Source organism: Bufo bufo, chromosome 2 (genome assembly GCF_905171765.1).
Source record: "Bufo bufo chromosome 2, aBufBuf1.1, whole genome shotgun sequence".
Taxonomy (NCBI): domain Eukaryota; kingdom Metazoa; phylum Chordata; class Amphibia; order Anura; family Bufonidae; genus Bufo; species Bufo bufo.
The window spans coordinates 705,014,167-705,032,548 of NC_053390.1; the positions used below are offsets into that span (position 1 = coordinate 705,014,167).

Consider the following 18,382-nt stretch of genomic DNA (forward strand, 5'->3'; position numbering starts at 1 on the left):
AGCGCTTCATTAGTACAGCGTTAAAGACTGCCCTGATCGCCGCCGCGGCCCGGCAAACCATCTTCCAGGTCCTGGGACCTCTGATATTCCCAATCCACCCTCCGGGTCGTTTGGTTGATATTCTCCACCTGCGCAATTCAATAGAGGACCTCTGACATTCCCAATCCGCCCTCCGGGTTGTTTGGATGATATTTCTCCACCAGCACATTCACTAAAGGACCTCTGATATTCCCAATCCACCCTCCTGGGTCGTTGGGTTGATAATTCTCCACCAGTGCATTCAATAAGGGATCTCTGACATTCCCATCCACCCTCCTGGGTCGTTTTGGTTGATAATTCCCCACCTGCGCAATCGAGTAGGGGTCCGCTGGAACCCCCAGTCCACCCTCTGGGGTCGTTTGGTTGATGTTTCTTCGCCGGCGCCTTTCAGTTAAGGCCCTCTGACATTCCCAATCCACCCTCCCGGGTCGTTTGGGGGATAATTCTCTACCTATGCTTCCACACCGGATTTGCTTGATTGATACTGCACCGCCTGCGCAATCCGGTAGACTGACCTCTTCAATTTCCCATCCCACCCCCTGGGTGGTTTGGTTGATAAGTCCCCGCCGCGCAGTCCACTCCTGCCAGGGGCGAGATTCTGAGGAGTACACCTATGCGCGAGCGGAACACAGTACATCTTTTTCCTCACAACCCCACCCTTCCTCCCTGGGTCACGCTCAGACACACCCTCCCTCTCTGGGGAGAGTCCGTCCTGAGGAAGGGGGGGGGGGGGGGAGAATCACTGATTCAGACCCTGACATGAGTCCGACGTAATCTCTTAAGATTGCGTCTAAGGTGGCCTGTAGTACTCGGTATGCATTAACCCTTCCTTAGGTGGAGTAATTGCACTACTTTGGGATAAGTACCTGCCTTAAACATTATCCCCTGCCATAGGTGGACTCAGTACAATGACATGAGCTTCAGGACCTGCTATGCATATCTATTCATGGCGCGATGACATTATCACTGGTACATAGTGTGCTGTATGCATTACCCCCTTACTTAGGTGCAACAGTTGCACTCCCACGGGGTACAGGACTCTCCATATGCACTAGTTTTTGCTGTGGGCATTCGCTCCCCTTCATAGGTAAGGTATTCTCCCTAGTACTTGCCGTATGCATCCACCTTCCTTAGGTAGCTTATTGCACTACCATTATATACGGTTCCGACTGTCGCACTATCCTTCCATAGACGGAATGTTGCACATCACCGTGATTTCCCCCTTCCGCCTTCCGCTAGTGCTCCACTAGCGGGGAATAACTAAACATCTTCGGATGCTGCAATTCTGCGGCGCCACTGCTCGAGGTGCCTTCGCTTATTCCTAGGGGGCGTGGCAAACAGTCGGTACTCGCAGGTGCCCGTCACTCTTACCCTAGTGCTATATGGGTGCCACCAGTGGACACAGTGGCTATTCCTTCCTTTGGTGCTGGTTTCGTGCTTGGTTATAACATCTTCGGTCTTCTCAGGGGGTTCCTAGCATCACTTGTGTCCTAGAGTACCCCCATCTCCATGGGCCTACGTTGTTCCAGTCAGTCATGATATTGTCCACCTCAATACGTAGTACGTACTCCATTGCACATATATGGTGAGTACGTTCCAGCGAGTCGAGTGTTTCACTTGCTCTGTATTCTCTATCCTCCAATTCCCCTTCTCTGGGAAAGTGGTTATGCTGGCAATCAGGTTTAGCTCCTACAGCTTGTTCTACTCCACAGGTGCAGATTTTCGTTAATGCTCGAGTTCGTGGTCACTCCAGTGGGAAATTCCCCTCAGGTAGGGGTCCTACTCTGGAGCTAGCTTGGCAGTTGCGCCTGTTCAGCGCCCTTCCGGGTAGAGTTTTGAGGTTAGCTCTACTTCACTGGGGCAGTGTGGTACGTGGCTTCTACGGATAGTCTTAGGCCTCCCCCTCGGTTTTGCGCTGACTGGGCAAGCGCTGGCTACTACTGCTGGAGCGGTGTTGCTTACCACTACATGCTTGGTTCTTACTGCACAGCTCTTTCGTCAGGCGGTGGACTCTTTTAACAATGAATTCGGTGGCCTCCACAGGGACCCCCTCCTCTGCTGGGGTATGGGGCTAGCAATACAGTGTGTTTCCCCTTGCTTGGCTTCCTCCTCAGGCTGTGTTTTTGCACAGCCACTTTGTCCTAGGCTACTTTGGTACAGTGCCGGTCTCAGACGGAGAATGGGCTCAAACCTAGCGTATTCTTCTCCTGTCTTTTCCCCCTCTGACTCAGGGTTCATAGCCGTCCCGCATGCCTTGGTAGTTCCTACGTTGCTACCTTCCCTCATCTGCATTTGCACAGGGTATTAGTTTGGTGGACTTCCTTTCCAGGCTCGATCCGGTCCAGACTGGTGGGCTGTTGCGCCCTCCACATTCCTCCTTCTACGGGGACTCTTCCATTGGTCCGGGTGAGCTAACGGTATCTACACGAAAGCTTCCCACCTTTTTTCTCCAGAGCCAGAGTTCCGGAAGCGTGCGACGGGACGCCCTGATTCTCCTTTGGTGGGAGTTCTCCCTCCTTACTTGTTTCTTCTCCCCCTGCCCAGGGTTCGACGGAGGATTCAGATGGAGGACATTCCGACAAATTCTAGTCACTCCGAGTTGACCCCGTTGCGTGTGGTATGCTGACCTCGTTCTCCTTCCTGGAGACGTCACTGCCACTCAGAGACGCTCTTCTTTCTCGGGGTCCGGTCTTACATCTGCGTTTCAATGTCAGTGAGGCTATTGAAACCTCCGTTCTGATGTGGAGAGGGTTTTTGGCGGATGTCTTCCGCACTATGATTCAGGCCAGGAAGCCTGCATCGCCCAGGGTCTATTGGGGGACCTGGAGGTCCTTCCTGGGCTTCTGTGAACGCCGGGACATCCCCTCTCTTCCTGTCTTTTTCTCTCCCCACGGTCCTATCCTTCTATATTCAGGATTGGACCTTCGTTTAGCCCTTAGTTCCTTGATGGGTCAGGTGTTGGCGCTTCTGTCCTGGGGCAGCTTCCAGCGTACTCTGGGTTCCCTGGTGCCCATGGAAACCTTCCTTCAGGGAGCCGCTCATACGGTTCCTCTGTACCGTCCTTACAGCCTTGGGATCTGTATGTAGTTCTCTCAGCCTTCCAGTCTTCTCCACTTGGGCCCTTGCTGGAGTTCTTACTCCGGTTTCTGTCCTGGAAGGTAGTTTTTCTTGTGGCTATCACATCCATCAGGTGGGTTTCTTAGTTGGGGGTGCTCTCTTGCAAGATCCCCTTCCTGGTTCTTCTCAGGGATACGGCAGTTCTCCAGCCCATTCCTTCTTCTCCCGAAGGTGGTCTCTGATTTCCATATCAATGAAGTAATTGTCCTTCCTTCCCTGTCCCTTTCCTTCGCACCCTACGGAAGGGAGTTACATTATTGGACGTTGTCAGAGTCCTACTCCTTGTTAGCAGCCTCCAGTCCCTCTCGGCGTACGAACCCCCATTTCGCTCCGGAAGGTCCTCGCTAGGGGTTGGTGGCCTCCAAAGGGCAATTGCATGTTGGATTCGGTCTGCAAGTGCTGATGTATACCGCGCCCGGAGCAGGGTTACACCTTTAGGTGTTATGTTTCGCTCCACTGAGGGTGGATGCTTCTTGGGCTCTGGGGCATCGCGCCTCAACTGCGCAGTTGTGTAACGAGGCTACCGTTCCTCCTTACACACATTCACAAAGTTTTTTTACAGGTGCATTCTTATGCATCGGCTGCCGCTGCTTAGCCCACAAGGCAGTTTCTTAGCTACCAGCAGGGACGCTTGCTTCCATGGGTCTGTGGTTTTTCCCTCCCCGTGGACTGCTCTTGAACGTCCCACGGTTTCTGTGTCCCCCAATGAATATGGGCGAGAAAAGGAGATTTTTGTATAACTTACCAGTAAAATCTCTTTCTCGCTCTTCATTGGGGGACACAGCACCCACCCAGTATTGTTGTCCGGCCACAGTTGTAGCTGTCGCTGGTTTGGGCTCTGTTGGGTCCTTTGACATGGTTGGTTTTCCACGTGTTTTCTCTTTGGTTGGCTTGCTTTTCCTACTGCTTCTCACAATCTGAAGCTCTCTCTCCAGGCTGGAGGGGGTATAGCTGCCAGGGGAGGAGCTAACAGCTTTTACTAGTGTCAACGCCTCCTAGAGGACATAGCTATACCCACGGTTTCTGTGTCGTCGTCGTCGTCCCCCCCCCCCCCCCCCCCGATGAAGAGCGAGAAAGAGATTTTACTGGTAAGTTATACAAAAATCTCCTTTTAATAGTATTAAAGTGGTTAGAAAGGTCAAATTTCTTTATTGTTGGACTGATTATTCTGAGTAGTTTTTTTTCCCTCTTCAAATGTTGTTTGCAGTGTTTGCTTTTGCCTTCATCATTAGCCCAAGTATACAATAACTACCAACAGAAAAATAAGTAGAGTCTATTAACCCTTAGGCTACCAGCAGCGTACATGTACGGCACTGGTGCGATGTGTAAACATGACGCCCGCTCGCACGTGCAGCGGGAGTCATGGCCGGCAGATCTCTGCTTTTTCATACAGCAGACACCTGCAGCTAATTACTGTGACTGGCAATAATGCCGATCGCGGTAATTAAATGCTTTAGATGCCGTGATCAAGTGAGATCACTGCACCTACATGCGCAAAAACCCGGAAGCGCACCTATGCCCCATGTGTCCAAAAATTTTTTTTTAATAAGCTCATATATATGGCACATAATGATCATAAAAAATAACAACTTTTTTTTTTTTTTAAATATATAAAAAGTATATCAAAGTTTAAATCACCCCCCTTTCCATATAATTAAAAAATAAATACCTAACTACCAATAAATATAAACATCATGGGTATCACCGCTGCAAAAAATGAGCCCCTAAACAGCTCAGTAGACATAAGTATAAAAAACGTTATGCGGGTCAGAATATGGTGATCTAAAAAAAAATAGAATTTCTCAAAGTTGAAATTAATTTTTACACTATTTAGACATAAAGAACCTATAAATATGGGGTATCATTGTAATCGTACTGACCCAGAGAATGAAGGGCATGGGTCAGTTTTGCCGTAAACAAAACGCAGTGGGAACAAAACCCGTAAAACGGTGGTGGGATTGCGGTTTTTTTTCCAATTCCACCCCAATTGGAATTTTTTTACCGCTTCCCACAACATTTTATGCCATAATTAATGGTGGCATTAGAAAGTACAACTTGTCCCGCAAATATAACGGCCCTCATACAGCTATGTGACCGGAAAAAGTTATGGCTCACGGAAAATAGGGAAGAAAAATGAAAACGCAAAAACCTCCGGTAGCCAAAGGGTTAAAGGAAAAAAAAGTGTTTTAAACCTCACGGGGAATGGTGCAAAAACAAAGGAGGGATTTATTTCTACTTAAAAAAAATAAAAAAAATTGTTCATCAATATTTGATCAGTCCAACCACCTAGCAGCCCTGCAACGCTGTGGCCTCTATCCTTGCCTGTTAGCTGTAATACCCAGCACAGCCGCTATACAATGTATGACACTATTTTGTGAGGCACATGGGGTCCAGTCCAAATGTGCCCAGCCTGACATTAAAAATAAGTGACCCCATCATGTTTAAAATATGGCAGTGGCAAGATTGGGGTTAATGAGTCACATTAACCCCAATCTTGCTGGCTGCCTGATACAAATGTTTTTTGCCTGCCTTTATTTTGACGCAGGCTAATCACTCTAGACTTGCACTGTGCAGGTGTGGGGTACCTTCTATGCTGGCTGTTCAGGGCACTGACGCTGGGGCTGGTACTCGGGCTGACGGTGAGCTGTGCACTCAGGAGGAGGAAGGGGATTCTGCCGCTGCTGCCGTTCGCTGAGCTCACTAACTCAGCCGACGCAGCGGTAACTTTATTACCTCCCCTGTCCCTCCTGCTTTCATTAATAGCCAAACATTCATTGGTGCACCGTGGAAGTGGTGCGGGCAGCTTCAGAGCCCGCTCACTTCATTGTTCTCACAGCGGCCGCGTCATAGGAGGGAGAGATTCCCTCCCTCCTTCCTTCTCCACTGTCTGCCAAGCGCGGCACACACCATATTGTCGTATAAGAGGAGTGCAGTATAGTACAGAAAAAACTAACATCCCGATACTGACTCGATACTGGCATAAATGTATCGATTGGGAATCGAAAGTTCGATACCCGAAACAACCCTCTGATCAGTAGTGGTGTAGAACCCTACCAATCTGATATTAATGACCTATCCTGATGATACTGTAGATCATCAGTATTTTGTATATGGACTCCTTCAGGGGCAATTAGGAGTTCAGAGAAAAGGACTACAGAGTTCTTGGCAGTTTCCAAAAATAGGGGTGTAGCATAGGAATGGTGTGTGGGGGGGGGAATCGGCTCCGGCAGCCCCACCCCATGCCAAATTCTTGACCTAACCCCTTCCCTCCAGCCAGATGTGTAACTTGACCTACAAGCACTTTCTATAATACCGGTGTCTTCTTATGTGGTACAAGGGTCTTTGGGCCCCCCCAGGCTCCTGGGTCTGGTAGCGACTGCTACCTCTGCAACCCTTATAGCTATGCCCCTGATTAAAACAAGAAGTCTAAGTTTAGAAACAGTGTTCCTTAGAAAGAGCTTTCTCACCTTTTTTCACTGAAAGATGAGTGAGAATGAGCTGCAATACCAGTCACTGCCCATGGTGGGTGACCCAGTTTTCTGAGGGAGCAGTCCCTTTTCACCAATCCTGGTCAACCCATTTAAAGTAGATTTACCAGGGACATTTCCATTGGAATGATGTATGCAGTTGATAGGCTTTTTGACAGCTCAGGCAGTGGCTTATCTACCATGGTACAAAGTGTAAGGGCCCCTTTATGCTGCTCAATCAAGCAGACGATTCTCGGGAAGGAAGCATTCCTTCCCTACAATCGCCTGCTCATCAGTGAACGAGACCACTGCATTTACATATCCTGCAGATATGTCTTCAATATTAATTCCCAGATAATACCTTTTAAAGGATTTTCCAGATTTCTTTTTTTTTTACTTTTGACCTATTCTCTGGATAGGTCATAAATATCTGATGGGGTCCGACACCCAGGACCCCTACCGATCAGCTGTTTTGAGAAGGCAGCGGTGCGCCTGTGAGCCCCCCTGATATGAGCATCAGAGCATTTCATGCTGTATAGCGCAAGGCAAGGGCTTTTTTGTTTACAATGGTACACTGCTAGGCGGAGGCTTCCACCCAACAGTGTTCCCAGTGATGTCACCGGCTCTGATGAGTGGGCTTTAGTGCTGCCCTAGCCATTTACAGGCTAGGGTAGCGCTAAAGCCCGCCGATTAGTGCCAGTGACGTCACCGGGATCACTGCTGGGCTGAAGACTCCACCTAGCTTTCCCTATGGAGAGCCCAGTACGTCCCTGGATCTCCAAAATATGCCTTTGCCCTATGCGATTCAGCGCAGGGTAAAGGAGAGCATCGGGGCATGAAATTCTCCAATGCTCCTATCGGGGGACTGGAGGGGTGAAGATGGAGATATTTTGAAATTCAACATTCCCAATCTTTGCTCACTTACTGTAAACTCTGGTTTCACACTAGGGTATTACAGCTGCATGTTACACCCATATTACAGAAAGGTGTCCTGGCTCATTCCAAGGACTTACTGACCTGAACTTATAGCATCAGCATTGGCTACAGCGGTAAATGTAAACCCGTCTGAATTGTGGCTGGAAGTAAATGGACTGCGGACCAGAAGTTTTTTGAATGGAGGGGCAGGGAAAAGATGATCCTTTTCACCTTGTGTAACTTTTAATTTATATGGTAATTAAGCATTGGTAAAGCTACTTTCACATTTGCGGCAGCAGGGTCTGGCAGGCTGTTCCGGCGGGGGAACAGCCTGACAGATCCGTGCTAACGCTAGCCTACCATGCCGCCAGTGCGCTCTGGCCCTATTCACTATAATGGGGGCATGCCAGAGGTCCTACAGCAGCACAGCAAACATGCCAAGAGGCGGCCGGACAAAAACTAAAGCACCACTGCGTTTTTTGTCCGGCTGCCTCTAGGCTTGTTTGCCATTCTGTGGCTGGACCTCCGGCCCGCCCCTATTATAGTGAATGGGGCCGAAGCGTACTTCCGGCGGCAAGGTGGGCTAGCGTTGGCACGGATCCGGCAGGCTGTTCCCCCGCCAGAACAGCCTGTCGGACCCTGCTGCCGCAAGTATGAAAGTAGCCTAACACAAAAATTGGAAACCCCTTTAAGGGGTTGATCCAACTCTGTAAAACCTGCTAAGTTCATTGGCTTCAGCCTACTATCCAGTTTAATATAGGAGCATGAGAATCTGATTCCTAATGATCTTTTAGTGTTGCCTGTGTGACATAAGCCTTTGTTCACACTTTTCAGTCTGGTTTACAGGGCTGGTTAATGTAGAAGTTAATCCATCAAACTCTAACTATTCCATCATTTAAATTCACAAACACAAAATTATATTAAAGGGGTTGTCCGAGTTATGGAAAAAAAAAGATATAGCACTGTAAATCTAATGGTTAGCGATATATAGCTAAGCAAGTTTTAGGCAAAAAAATATCTATTTCCTAATTTCCCTGGTTCTCTTCTGGCCCTTTGTTTACTTGCAATAAAAACAATCTCTGCCCCTCCCCCTGCACTGCTAAGGGAGTGAATACAAGTACTGCCCTGAGTGACATGTCTGCCTGCTGGGAGACTCAGCAGCATGTTGTATGTATAGAACTACAAGTCCCAGCTGTATAATGACACTGCTAAGGGAGTTGAATACAAGTGCTTCCCTGAGTGACATGTCTGCCTGCTCATAGACTCAGCAGCATGTTGTATGTATAGAACTACAAGTCCTAGCTGTACAGTGACACTGCTAATACACACAGAATCTTCCCCCTACCTGCAATGCTCTGCAGAACTTCTTTCAGCTCCTGTTCCCAGCATTTGTCTCCTCACTGCCTGCAGCTACACAGTAAACACTTCAGCCCTGAGTCTGTGCAGCTGAAGGGGTTAAGAATCCTGGGAGAGAGCAATAAGCAGCAGTACAGGGGGGCGTGGTTAGGTCTTGTGTACAGATCTCTCAGGCTTGTGCACCAACATTATCAGAGCAGGGAGAGAAGCTGACATCACAGGTCATGTGACCCTCAGTGAAATCTGAGAAACCAGCCACTGGAGATAAAGTGAGTTAATTGGAAAGCTGTTACATTTGCCTAGTTAGGAACATAGAAAGAATAAAAAAATAACTCGGACAACCCCTTTAATTGGTACCTTGTCCAAATGGGACCACCTTAATAGACATGTTTTAACATTCTACAATCTCTGCTATACTTTCCTTAGGCTCTACAAGATTTTATTTCTTTAATTTGTGGGTGCAGATTGTCTTTCACAATTCTGTCTTGAATCCAGTAATATGCACTTGTTTAATGGATCAGCATCCACAGTTCTAATTTGGAGCACCCACCGTATTTTTTTTCTGTGTACTCTTTTTCTGTTACCTTTTAGGAAACGGCCTCTGTCCTTGGCTCACTGTTATGAAGTCATTCCTGCTGACACAGTTTGCAAACTCTATTTTGATTTAGAGTACTATAAACCAGCAAATCCAGGAGCAGATGGCAAAAAAATGGTTGCTCTAGTGATTGAGGTAAACAATTTTTCACCACATTTTCATATCTTTCCCTCTATATCTATCACATATAATCAAATAAATGTGCACCAATCCTATTACCCATAGAAAATCTCTGTGTCCACTTTCTAAATCAAAAATACCAATGAAAAGACACAGGGAATAAAAAAAATACCCCTTTATTAATTTCATTTAAAAATACAAAATTAATTACCGTATTTTTCGCCCCATAAGACGCACTTTTTCCCCCCAAAAGTGAGGGAAAAGTGCCCCTGTGTCTTATGGGGCAAATGCTGGCAATTTACATCGCAGTCTGCGATGTTGCAGCATCGCAGACTGTGATGTATTAGTGAGGAGGGAGGAGGGTCTGTAGTAGGCGGGGAGAGCGGTGTGCAGTGCAGGCACTGTACTCTGGCCCGCCGCTCAGTATGTACTGTATTATACCTAGTGTTAATCATAATATCTAAACAGCCCGGCCTGCCTGCTAGCGCTTACTACAGGAGACGGAGTGTGACATGTACCGGTAAGTACGGTACAGATGGGGAACAGGGGGAGCGCAGTTTAGATATTATGATTAACGCTAGGTATAATACAGTACATACTGAGCGGTGGGGCCAGAGTACAGTGCCTGCACGGCCCGCTGCTCTCCCCGCCTACTACAGTCCCCCATTAGGGATCTATCGATGGGATAATTGGGGGATCTGTGGATGGCATGATGGTGGGGGGGATCTGTGGATGGCATTATGATGGGGCGGGGGGGGGTCTGTGGATGGCATTATGATGGGGGGGGTCTGTGGATGGCATTATGATGGGGGGGGAATCTGTGGATGGGACTGTTATGGGGGGGATCTGTGGATGACACATATAGCAGTCTCATCCACAGATCCACTACCCCATAACAGTGCCATCCACAGATTCCCCCCCACCATCATAATGCCATCCACAGATCCCCCCACCATCATAATGCCATCCACAGATCCCCCCCACCATCATAATGCCATCCACAGATCCCCCCCACCATCATAATGCCATCCACAGCTCCCCCCCATAACAGTGCCATCCAAGATCCCCCACATAACAGTGCCATCCACAAATCCCCCATAATAGTGTCATGCACAGACCGCCATTAGTTCAAACCCACCAAAAGCACACCTTTTGGTTAAAAATATGTTTTTTCTTATTTTCCTCCTCAAAAACCTAGGTGCGTCTTATGGGCCGGTGCGTCTTATAGGGGCGAAAAATACGGTATATTAAAAATATGACCAAAGGCAATTTCAGGCATATATAAAAAATCGGAGGAGAAACACTTCAAGGTTGGAGATGTTCAAAACACTGCACCCATTATCTGTAATAATAGGCAAGTAAAAGCTAAAGTGCTATCCAAAATATACAGATAAGTACAAGCTAAAGTGCTATCTAAGTATTATGAGGTGTGAAAATGGTATCAAGAATATTAACTCCTTCCTGACAGTGACTTTTCATTTTCCCTCCCCGCCTTCCCATAGCCATAACTTTTTTTTATTTTTCAGTTCACATAGCCGTATGAAGGCTTGTTTTTTTTGTACTTTGTAATGCCACCATTTAATATGGTACACAATGTAGTGGGAAGCGGGGATCCCAAATAGGCTGGCATTTGAAAAAAAAAACAATTCCACCACAGTTTTATGAGTTTTGTTTTCTCATTGGGGGACACAGGCTTGACCATGGGTATAGCTGTTGCAGCTAGGAGGCGGACACTAAGCACAAAAAAATTGTAAGCTCCTCCCCTTCAGCTATACCCTTCCTACAGGGACTAAGCTAAATCAGTTTTAGCTTATTGTCTGTAGGAGACAGACTTCTCTGCGTTGCAGGTCTGCAGGTTTTTTGGTCTTTTTTGTTTTTCCTTTTTTTCTAGCGGGAGTTTCAGGCAGTCCTTAAAACTGCCTGCACTCCCACCCAGGAGACGGGAGACCAGGGGGTCCCCCAAGCCCCCTGCTCCTTCTCGTGTTCCAGAAGCAAAGGAGGACCAGAGGTTGCTACAAAACTTATGTATCCCACCAGCGGTTCGGATCACCACGGCCTTCCACCGCAAGTCCCCTCTGTTCCGGTGTAGCGTTCCTCCCCAAGGCACCGCACACCGAAGGTGGTGATCTGGCTGGAGCCAGGGGGGCAGAAGACGCCGGACAGGTGAGTATAAAAAAAATTAAAATAAAAAAATTGCCCCAAGGTGCTCCCCCCTTCCAGTACTCTCCCCTCCAAGTTACCTGGTTCCCATGAGGCTGGGCCCCTCCAGGAGGTTGCTGCTGGAGGGGGGGTATGCAGGGTGACGGACCAGTCGCCCTGTAATTCGGTTGTGGTATTTGCACCTGGGGGCATCCGTTTTCCAATGGCAGCTCATCTCTGGCTGCGTCCTCGGCTGTGAAATGTGCCTGGGGCTGGGAGTGGGCAGAGTTCCAGAGTGTTAAGAGGCATCGCGCTTCCTGGTGGCGCGTCGGTTCCAGGGCCGCTGGGGCCATTGTTAATTGAGGCCCCGGCTTCTGTGCGGCCTACTTCTGTAGGGCCACTTGCGGCTTATTTATCCCCGGGCGGCGTCTTGGTTCGGGGAGATGTGGGCGGGGCCAGAGATTGAGGGCTGGCATCATTTTAGGGGGCGTGGCCTGTGTCCCCCCCCCACGGCAGCTGAGTAGAGGGGAGTGGGATCCGCCCACTTCTATGATTTAAAGCTCCTGGCGGGACGCCGACGACCTGGTTTTGTGGCTTAGAGGGACACAGGCTGGGCAAGTGCTTTGTCCCTTCTTACAGGGCCTAACCTTCCCCTTTCCTCAGTTAGGCGCAGGGTTGTCATTATGTCTGAACTCAGGTCCCAAAGCCGGCGGTTCCGTCGGTGCGTCATTTTGCATGTGCGTCGTGTCGCGCAAAATTTCCATTCCCTTTAAGTCAGACTCCCTCTGCTTTGTGTGTGCGGCTCCACTGTCAAGTGGCTCGGCCCCGGACCCGATGGTTCCTGCTGCCCAGCCTATGGTAGATCTGGAATGGGCGCGTTCCCTGTCTAGGGTGGTACAGGATATCTCCAATACCAACAAGGTCATTGTGGAAATATTGGGGCGTTTGTCGACAAGGAGTCCTCTGACCGGTCTAACTCTGGGGATCAATGGGCGCATTCCCTTCGCGGCCGTCCCGCAAAACGGGCCAGAACATCCTCCCCCAAAAGGGTGTCTGTGTCTCCTGTTGTCTCGCCGGAGGGTCAGTCGTCCAAACTGTCCTTCATGGTGGACAATCTTTTTACGGCGGTTATTGAGATGTTGCAGGTTGAGGATCTCGCACCGTCGTCTGCCAGCTTGGGTTTTTCCTTTAGAAGGTCCCGTCGCTCGCACAAGTGTTTCCCCAACCACCAGGAGTTTGATTCCTCTCTTTCCAAGGAGTGGTGGAATGTCCCTGATAGACGTTTTACCTTGCCAAAAACGCTTGCCAAACGTCCTTTATCCTTTTCCGGAGGATTTGACTAAGAAATGGTCGTCCTCACCCATAGTTGATCCGCCAGTTTCCCGCTTGGCTAAACATACTACCTTGTCAATGGCGGATGGGGCTTCTTTTTCTAATATCAGCGATAAGAAACTGGAAGCGTTTGTAAAATCTGCTTTTGAAGCAGTGGGCACAGTGCTGAAGCCGGTGTTTACCTCTGCTTGGGTGAGCAAGGCGATGGGGAAGTGGGCAAGTAATTTACGTCAGAATTTCGACTCTGGAGTCCCTGGGGGGGGGGGGAGCTTGCAGATATGGCCCTGCAGCTCTCTCCTGCTAGTGCGTATATTTGTGAAGCTTCTTTGGACGTAGCCAGGCTTTTGGCTTGTTTGTCAGCCCTGTTGGTGGCTATTCCCCCTATGGCTTTCTTGCTGGGCGCCTGATAATGCTTCAAAGCGCACCTTGACGGCCCTCCCCTTTACCGGCAGCAGACTTTTAGGTAAGCGCCTGGATGAGATCATTTTGGACGCTACAGGTGGTAAGAGCACCCATTTACCACAGGGGAGGTAAAAAAAAACGGGAGGCTTTTTATCGCCCCTTTCGGAGGTTTTCCAGCCCCAAGAAGGCGTCCAACAAGTCGGCCATGGATCAGAAGCGCAAACCTTCCTTCAAGCCTCGCCCTTCCTGGCGTTCCCGTCAACAGGGCTCTAAGTTCTTTAACCCTAAGAGCGCCGATGCATGTTCGGGTGGGCCGCTAGCTTCATTTGTTTCGGCAGGTCTGGCTGGCTCATGTCTCGGATGCATGGGTGAGGGAGGTCATTGCAGAGGACTACAAGCTGGATTTCAAGTCCTCCTCTCCGTCCTGTTTTTTTCGGTTGTCTCCTCCAGCCTCTCCCGCAGCCGCTGAGTCTTTTTTTCTGGCAATTTACACGCTGCTGCTGCAGCAAGATGTGATTGTTCCGATTCCTGCGCAAGTCCGTATTCGGGGGTTTTACTCCAATCTCTTTGTGATTCCCAAAAAAGAGGGGATGGTCCGTCCCGTTCTGGACCTCCAGGCGCTCAACCGTTTCCTTCGCCTCCGTAGCTTTCGGATGGAGTCCCTGAGGTCGGTCATTGCGTTCATGGAACCAGGGGAGTTCCTGTCCTCGATAGACATCAAGGATGGTTATCTTCATGTGCCCATCTGCGTCAGTCATCAGAGGTTTCTCCAGTTTACAGTGGTTCCATTTCACTACCAGTTTGTAGCCCTCCCGTTCGACCTTGCCACAGCTCCCAGGGTCTTTACCAAAGTTCTGGCGGCAGTCATGGCCCTGATCCATACCAGGGGGATCGTGGCGATCCCTTACTTAGACGACATCCTGGTGAAGGGTCCGTCGTTCCAAGGTATAGCGAACAGCTTGAGCATTGTTCTGGACACCCTGGAGCGCTTTGGATGGATCCTGAACAGGCAGAAGTCTTGTCTTTATCCCTCGCAGCGGTTGACTTATCTGGGCATGGTACTGGACACATCAGGCCAAGGTGTTCTTGCCTCTGGAGAAGCTATCTGCTTTCCGTCTACAGATTCTCCCCTTGTTGCTATCGCCAGGTCCGTTTCCCATTCATCGCTGCATGCGGGCTCTGGGGCACATGGTCTCTGCCTTCAAAACAGTTCCCTATGCTCAATTTCATACCAGAACGCTTCAGCGAGCCATTCTGTCCGGCTGGGACCGCTCCCCAGCCTCTCTGGATCGGTCCATGCGTCTCCCTGCCCCAGTTCGCCGGGCTCTCAGATGGTGGTTCGTGTCTCCGATGTTGACGTTGGGCCGCTCGTTCCTTCCTCTCCATTGGAAGTTGTTAACAACGGACGCAAGCCTCAAGGGATGGGGGGAAGTGTTGGAAAATCTCTCCGTTCAAGGGGTATGGTCATGCAAGGAGCGCTTGCAGTGAGCAGGATTTGGGGGAACGCTGACACCACTTATGCAGTGGGCCAGCATATGGATTGGATAATAGTCTATATTTGTCGTGACACCAATTGCAGTGTGCGCAGGGTACTACCCCAGGGACCTTCCAAGGTGTTATAACGCACGTCCCAGATTAGGAATGCCAGAGTGGTGTAATGGCTTATAATGTCTCTATAGGTGGTGATAATTGTGTCAACGGTGTCTCCTACCTGGGTACGGCTGGACTCCTGGCTCACTTGCAATAAATTTGAGTGTAGTGATAGTAGGAGTAATAGAGGAATTTTGCAGCAGAAATGATGTCCAGACCTTTAGATGAAGTTCAAACTTTTCTTTACTGAAGATAACTTGAATCCAAGCAGTATACTGCTTTGGTTTCTGGTCCCAGCAGGTTTTGGCAATAATTGGCAGGGATAAATGCTTCTGCTTTGAACTGTACTTTCTGCTTTGTGGAGACAGACTAGCTGAGGAGGAATGGCTTCTCATAAGTCTCTGGACTTGACTCACAGATATATTCTCTGGGGATGCTTTCTTGCTGGAACTGGAGGTTGTCTGTAACTTTCTGCTTTCTTTTCATCCAGATGAGCTGCAGAGCTCAGACTGGGAATTTGATCAAGTCTCAGAACGAGACTTGGTCCTTGCTGTCTTCCCTATGCAGGGGAAACTAGAACTGGTTCTAACAGTTTTTTTCCTCCCTTGCTGCAGGAAGCCGGAAACCTCCACTTCTCTTCAGCAGGGGGGCAGAATAGAACAGGATTGTTCCACTCTGAACGGCCATAACATTAAAACTATCTCTACCAATAATGCTGCCACCTGCTGGCGGACCTGTAAAATTACAGGTGATTGAGGTACGCCACCGCCATGGAGTTGTCGCACTGAACCCGAACAGGACGACCCCTGAGATGATTGGCCCAATGCCGCAACGAGAGCTGAATTGCCCTCAACTACAGAACATTCATTGGAAGGGAGCTTGTAACACCCCAGAGTTGTGTTACTACACTCCTCTATTGCCCTTTAAGAGTGGTTATATTGTCATCAGATATAATTTGTATTATGTCTCCACAAATGTGCATAAAAAAACTATGTTAAAGGGAACCTGTCACCAGGATTTTGTGCATAGAGTTGGGGACATGGGCTGCTAGATTGCCACTAGCACATCTGCAATACCCAGTCCCCATAGCTCTCTGTGCTTTTATTGTGTTAAAAAAACGTTTTGATCCATATGCAAATGAACCTGATATGAGTCCTGTGTCCGGAGATGAGTCCAATTTTCTGAGCGCAGCACCGCCCCGCGTCCTCCGAATCTCCTCCTTGCTGGCTGATGTCACAGAGCTGGAGCGCCGAAATCTCGCGATGCGCGAGCTAGTGCATGCGCAGTGTCGGCATCATGTTCATTCCCTGTGCTGGCATCAGCACAGGGAACAAACTGCGCATGCGCTAGCTCGCGCATCGCGAGATTTCGGCGCTCCAGCTCTGTGACGTCAGCCAGCAAGGAGGAGATTCGGAGGACGTGGGGCGGTGCTGGGCTCCTTTCCGCTGGACTCATCTCCGGACAAAGGACTCATATCAGGTTCATTTGCATATGGATCAAAATGTTTTTTTAACACAATAAAAGCACAGAGAGCTATGGGGACTGGGTATTGCAGATGTGCTAGCGGCCATCTAGCAGCCCATGTCCCCAGCTCTATGCACAAAATCCTGGTGACAGGTTCCCTTTAACATAGTTTTTTATGCACATTTGTGGAGACATAATACAAATTATATCTGATGACAATATAACCGCTCTTAAAGGGCAATAGAGGAGTGTAGTAACACAACTCTGGGGTGTTACAAGCTCCCTTCCAATGAATGTTCTGGAGTTGAGGGCAATTCAGCTCTCGTTGCGGCATTGGGCCAATCATCTCAGGGGTCGTTCGGTTCAGTGCAACAACTCCACGGCGGTGGCGTACCTCAATCACCAGGGCGGCACTCAGAGCCCGGCAGCCATGGTTCTCAGCTGCGTGGAGAAACATGTTCCGGCCCTATCGGCAGTTCACATCACTGGCGTCGACAACTGGATCGCAGACTTTCTCAACCGGGAGTGTCTCGATCCCGGCGAGTGGGCTCTTCGCCTGCAGGTCTTTCGAGCCATCTGCGAGTGCTGGGGTCGGCCGAATGTGGCTTTCATGGCCTCACGCTTCACGTTTCCAACGAACCTTGGCATTTTCCTTTTTGGGGGGACCTGCTGTCGCAGGGGCCGATCTTCCACCCAAATTTAGGGTCGCTACATTTAACGGCATGGCTGTTGAAGCCGCCGTACTGAAAGCTAGGGGTTTTTCGAATGCGGTGGTCCAGACCATGATTCGGGCCAGGAAGCCGTCGTCTTCCAGAATCTACCAGCATGCTGTTCCCCCTTTCCGTCCGCCGTTGGATCCTTGGGATCTTAATCTAATGCTCAGCGCTCTCCAATCTGCTCTGTTTGAGCCCTTGCAGCATGTGTCCCTTCGCTGCCTGTCTTACAAGGTTGAATTGTTGGTGGCAATCAGGCCCATCCGTAGGGTGTCGGAACTCGCAGCTCTTTCATGTCGGTCGCCTTTCCTGATCCTCCATCAGGATAAGGTCCTTCGCCCTGTGCAATCCTTCCTGCCGAAGGTGGTGTCGGTATTCCATTTAAATGAGGAGATTATTCTCGCTTAATCTTGTCTGGACCAGTCTCATCCTCGGGAGCAGTCGCTCCATACCCTGGATTTGGTACGAGACGTTCGGGTGTATCTGTCTCAGACGGCATCTTTCAGGCGGACGGATTCCCTGTTCGTGATTCCATAGGGGCCGAGAGGAGGGCTGGCAGCGTCAAAGACTTCAATTTCCTGATGGATTCGTTTGGCTATTGTGGAAGCGTACCGCGTTAAGGACCTGGCCCCAGCCTTCCGGGTGACTGCTCATTCGGCTCAGGTGTGCAAGGCGGATACTTGGTCGTATTTGCATTCTTTTTCCAAGTTTTATAGCGTGCACACCTTTTGCGTCTGCTGACACTTCTCTGGGGTGTAGAGTTTTGCAGACGGCGGTTCTCTGATTGACGGGAGGATTCTTTGTTATGCCCACCCTTGGGGACTGCTCTGTAACGTCCCATGGTCAAGCCTGTGTCCCCAAATGATACGGATGAGAAAACTAGATTTTTGTACTTACCGTAAAATCTGTTTCTCTTCCGTTCATGGCGGGACACAGCTCCCACCCATTCTTTGTTTATGGGCCTCTTCGGGCCTGTGTGGTGCTGGATTTGTACATACTTTGGTTTTCCTGTTTTGTCTTGCTCCTCCTATTGCTTTTGCACTAACTGATTTAGCTTAGTCCCTGTAGGGAGGGTATAACTGAAGGGGAGGAGCTTACCTTTTTTCGTGCTTAGTGTCCGCCTCCTAGTGGCA

General features: G+C 49.4%; 1 protein-coding gene across 1 annotated transcript in view; it reads left to right on the forward strand.

Annotated features, from left to right (window-relative positions):
* PRIMPOL (primase and DNA directed polymerase) overlaps positions 1-18,382 on the forward strand; it is a 101,612-nt gene that overhangs the window by 58,733 nt on the left and 24,497 nt on the right. Inside the window, exon 4 of the mRNA XM_040418725.1 lies at positions 9,486-9,624. Within this exon, the coding sequence (XP_040274659.1) occupies positions 9,486-9,624 (139 nt within the window). The remainder of the gene's footprint in view (positions 1-9,485; positions 9,625-18,382) is intronic.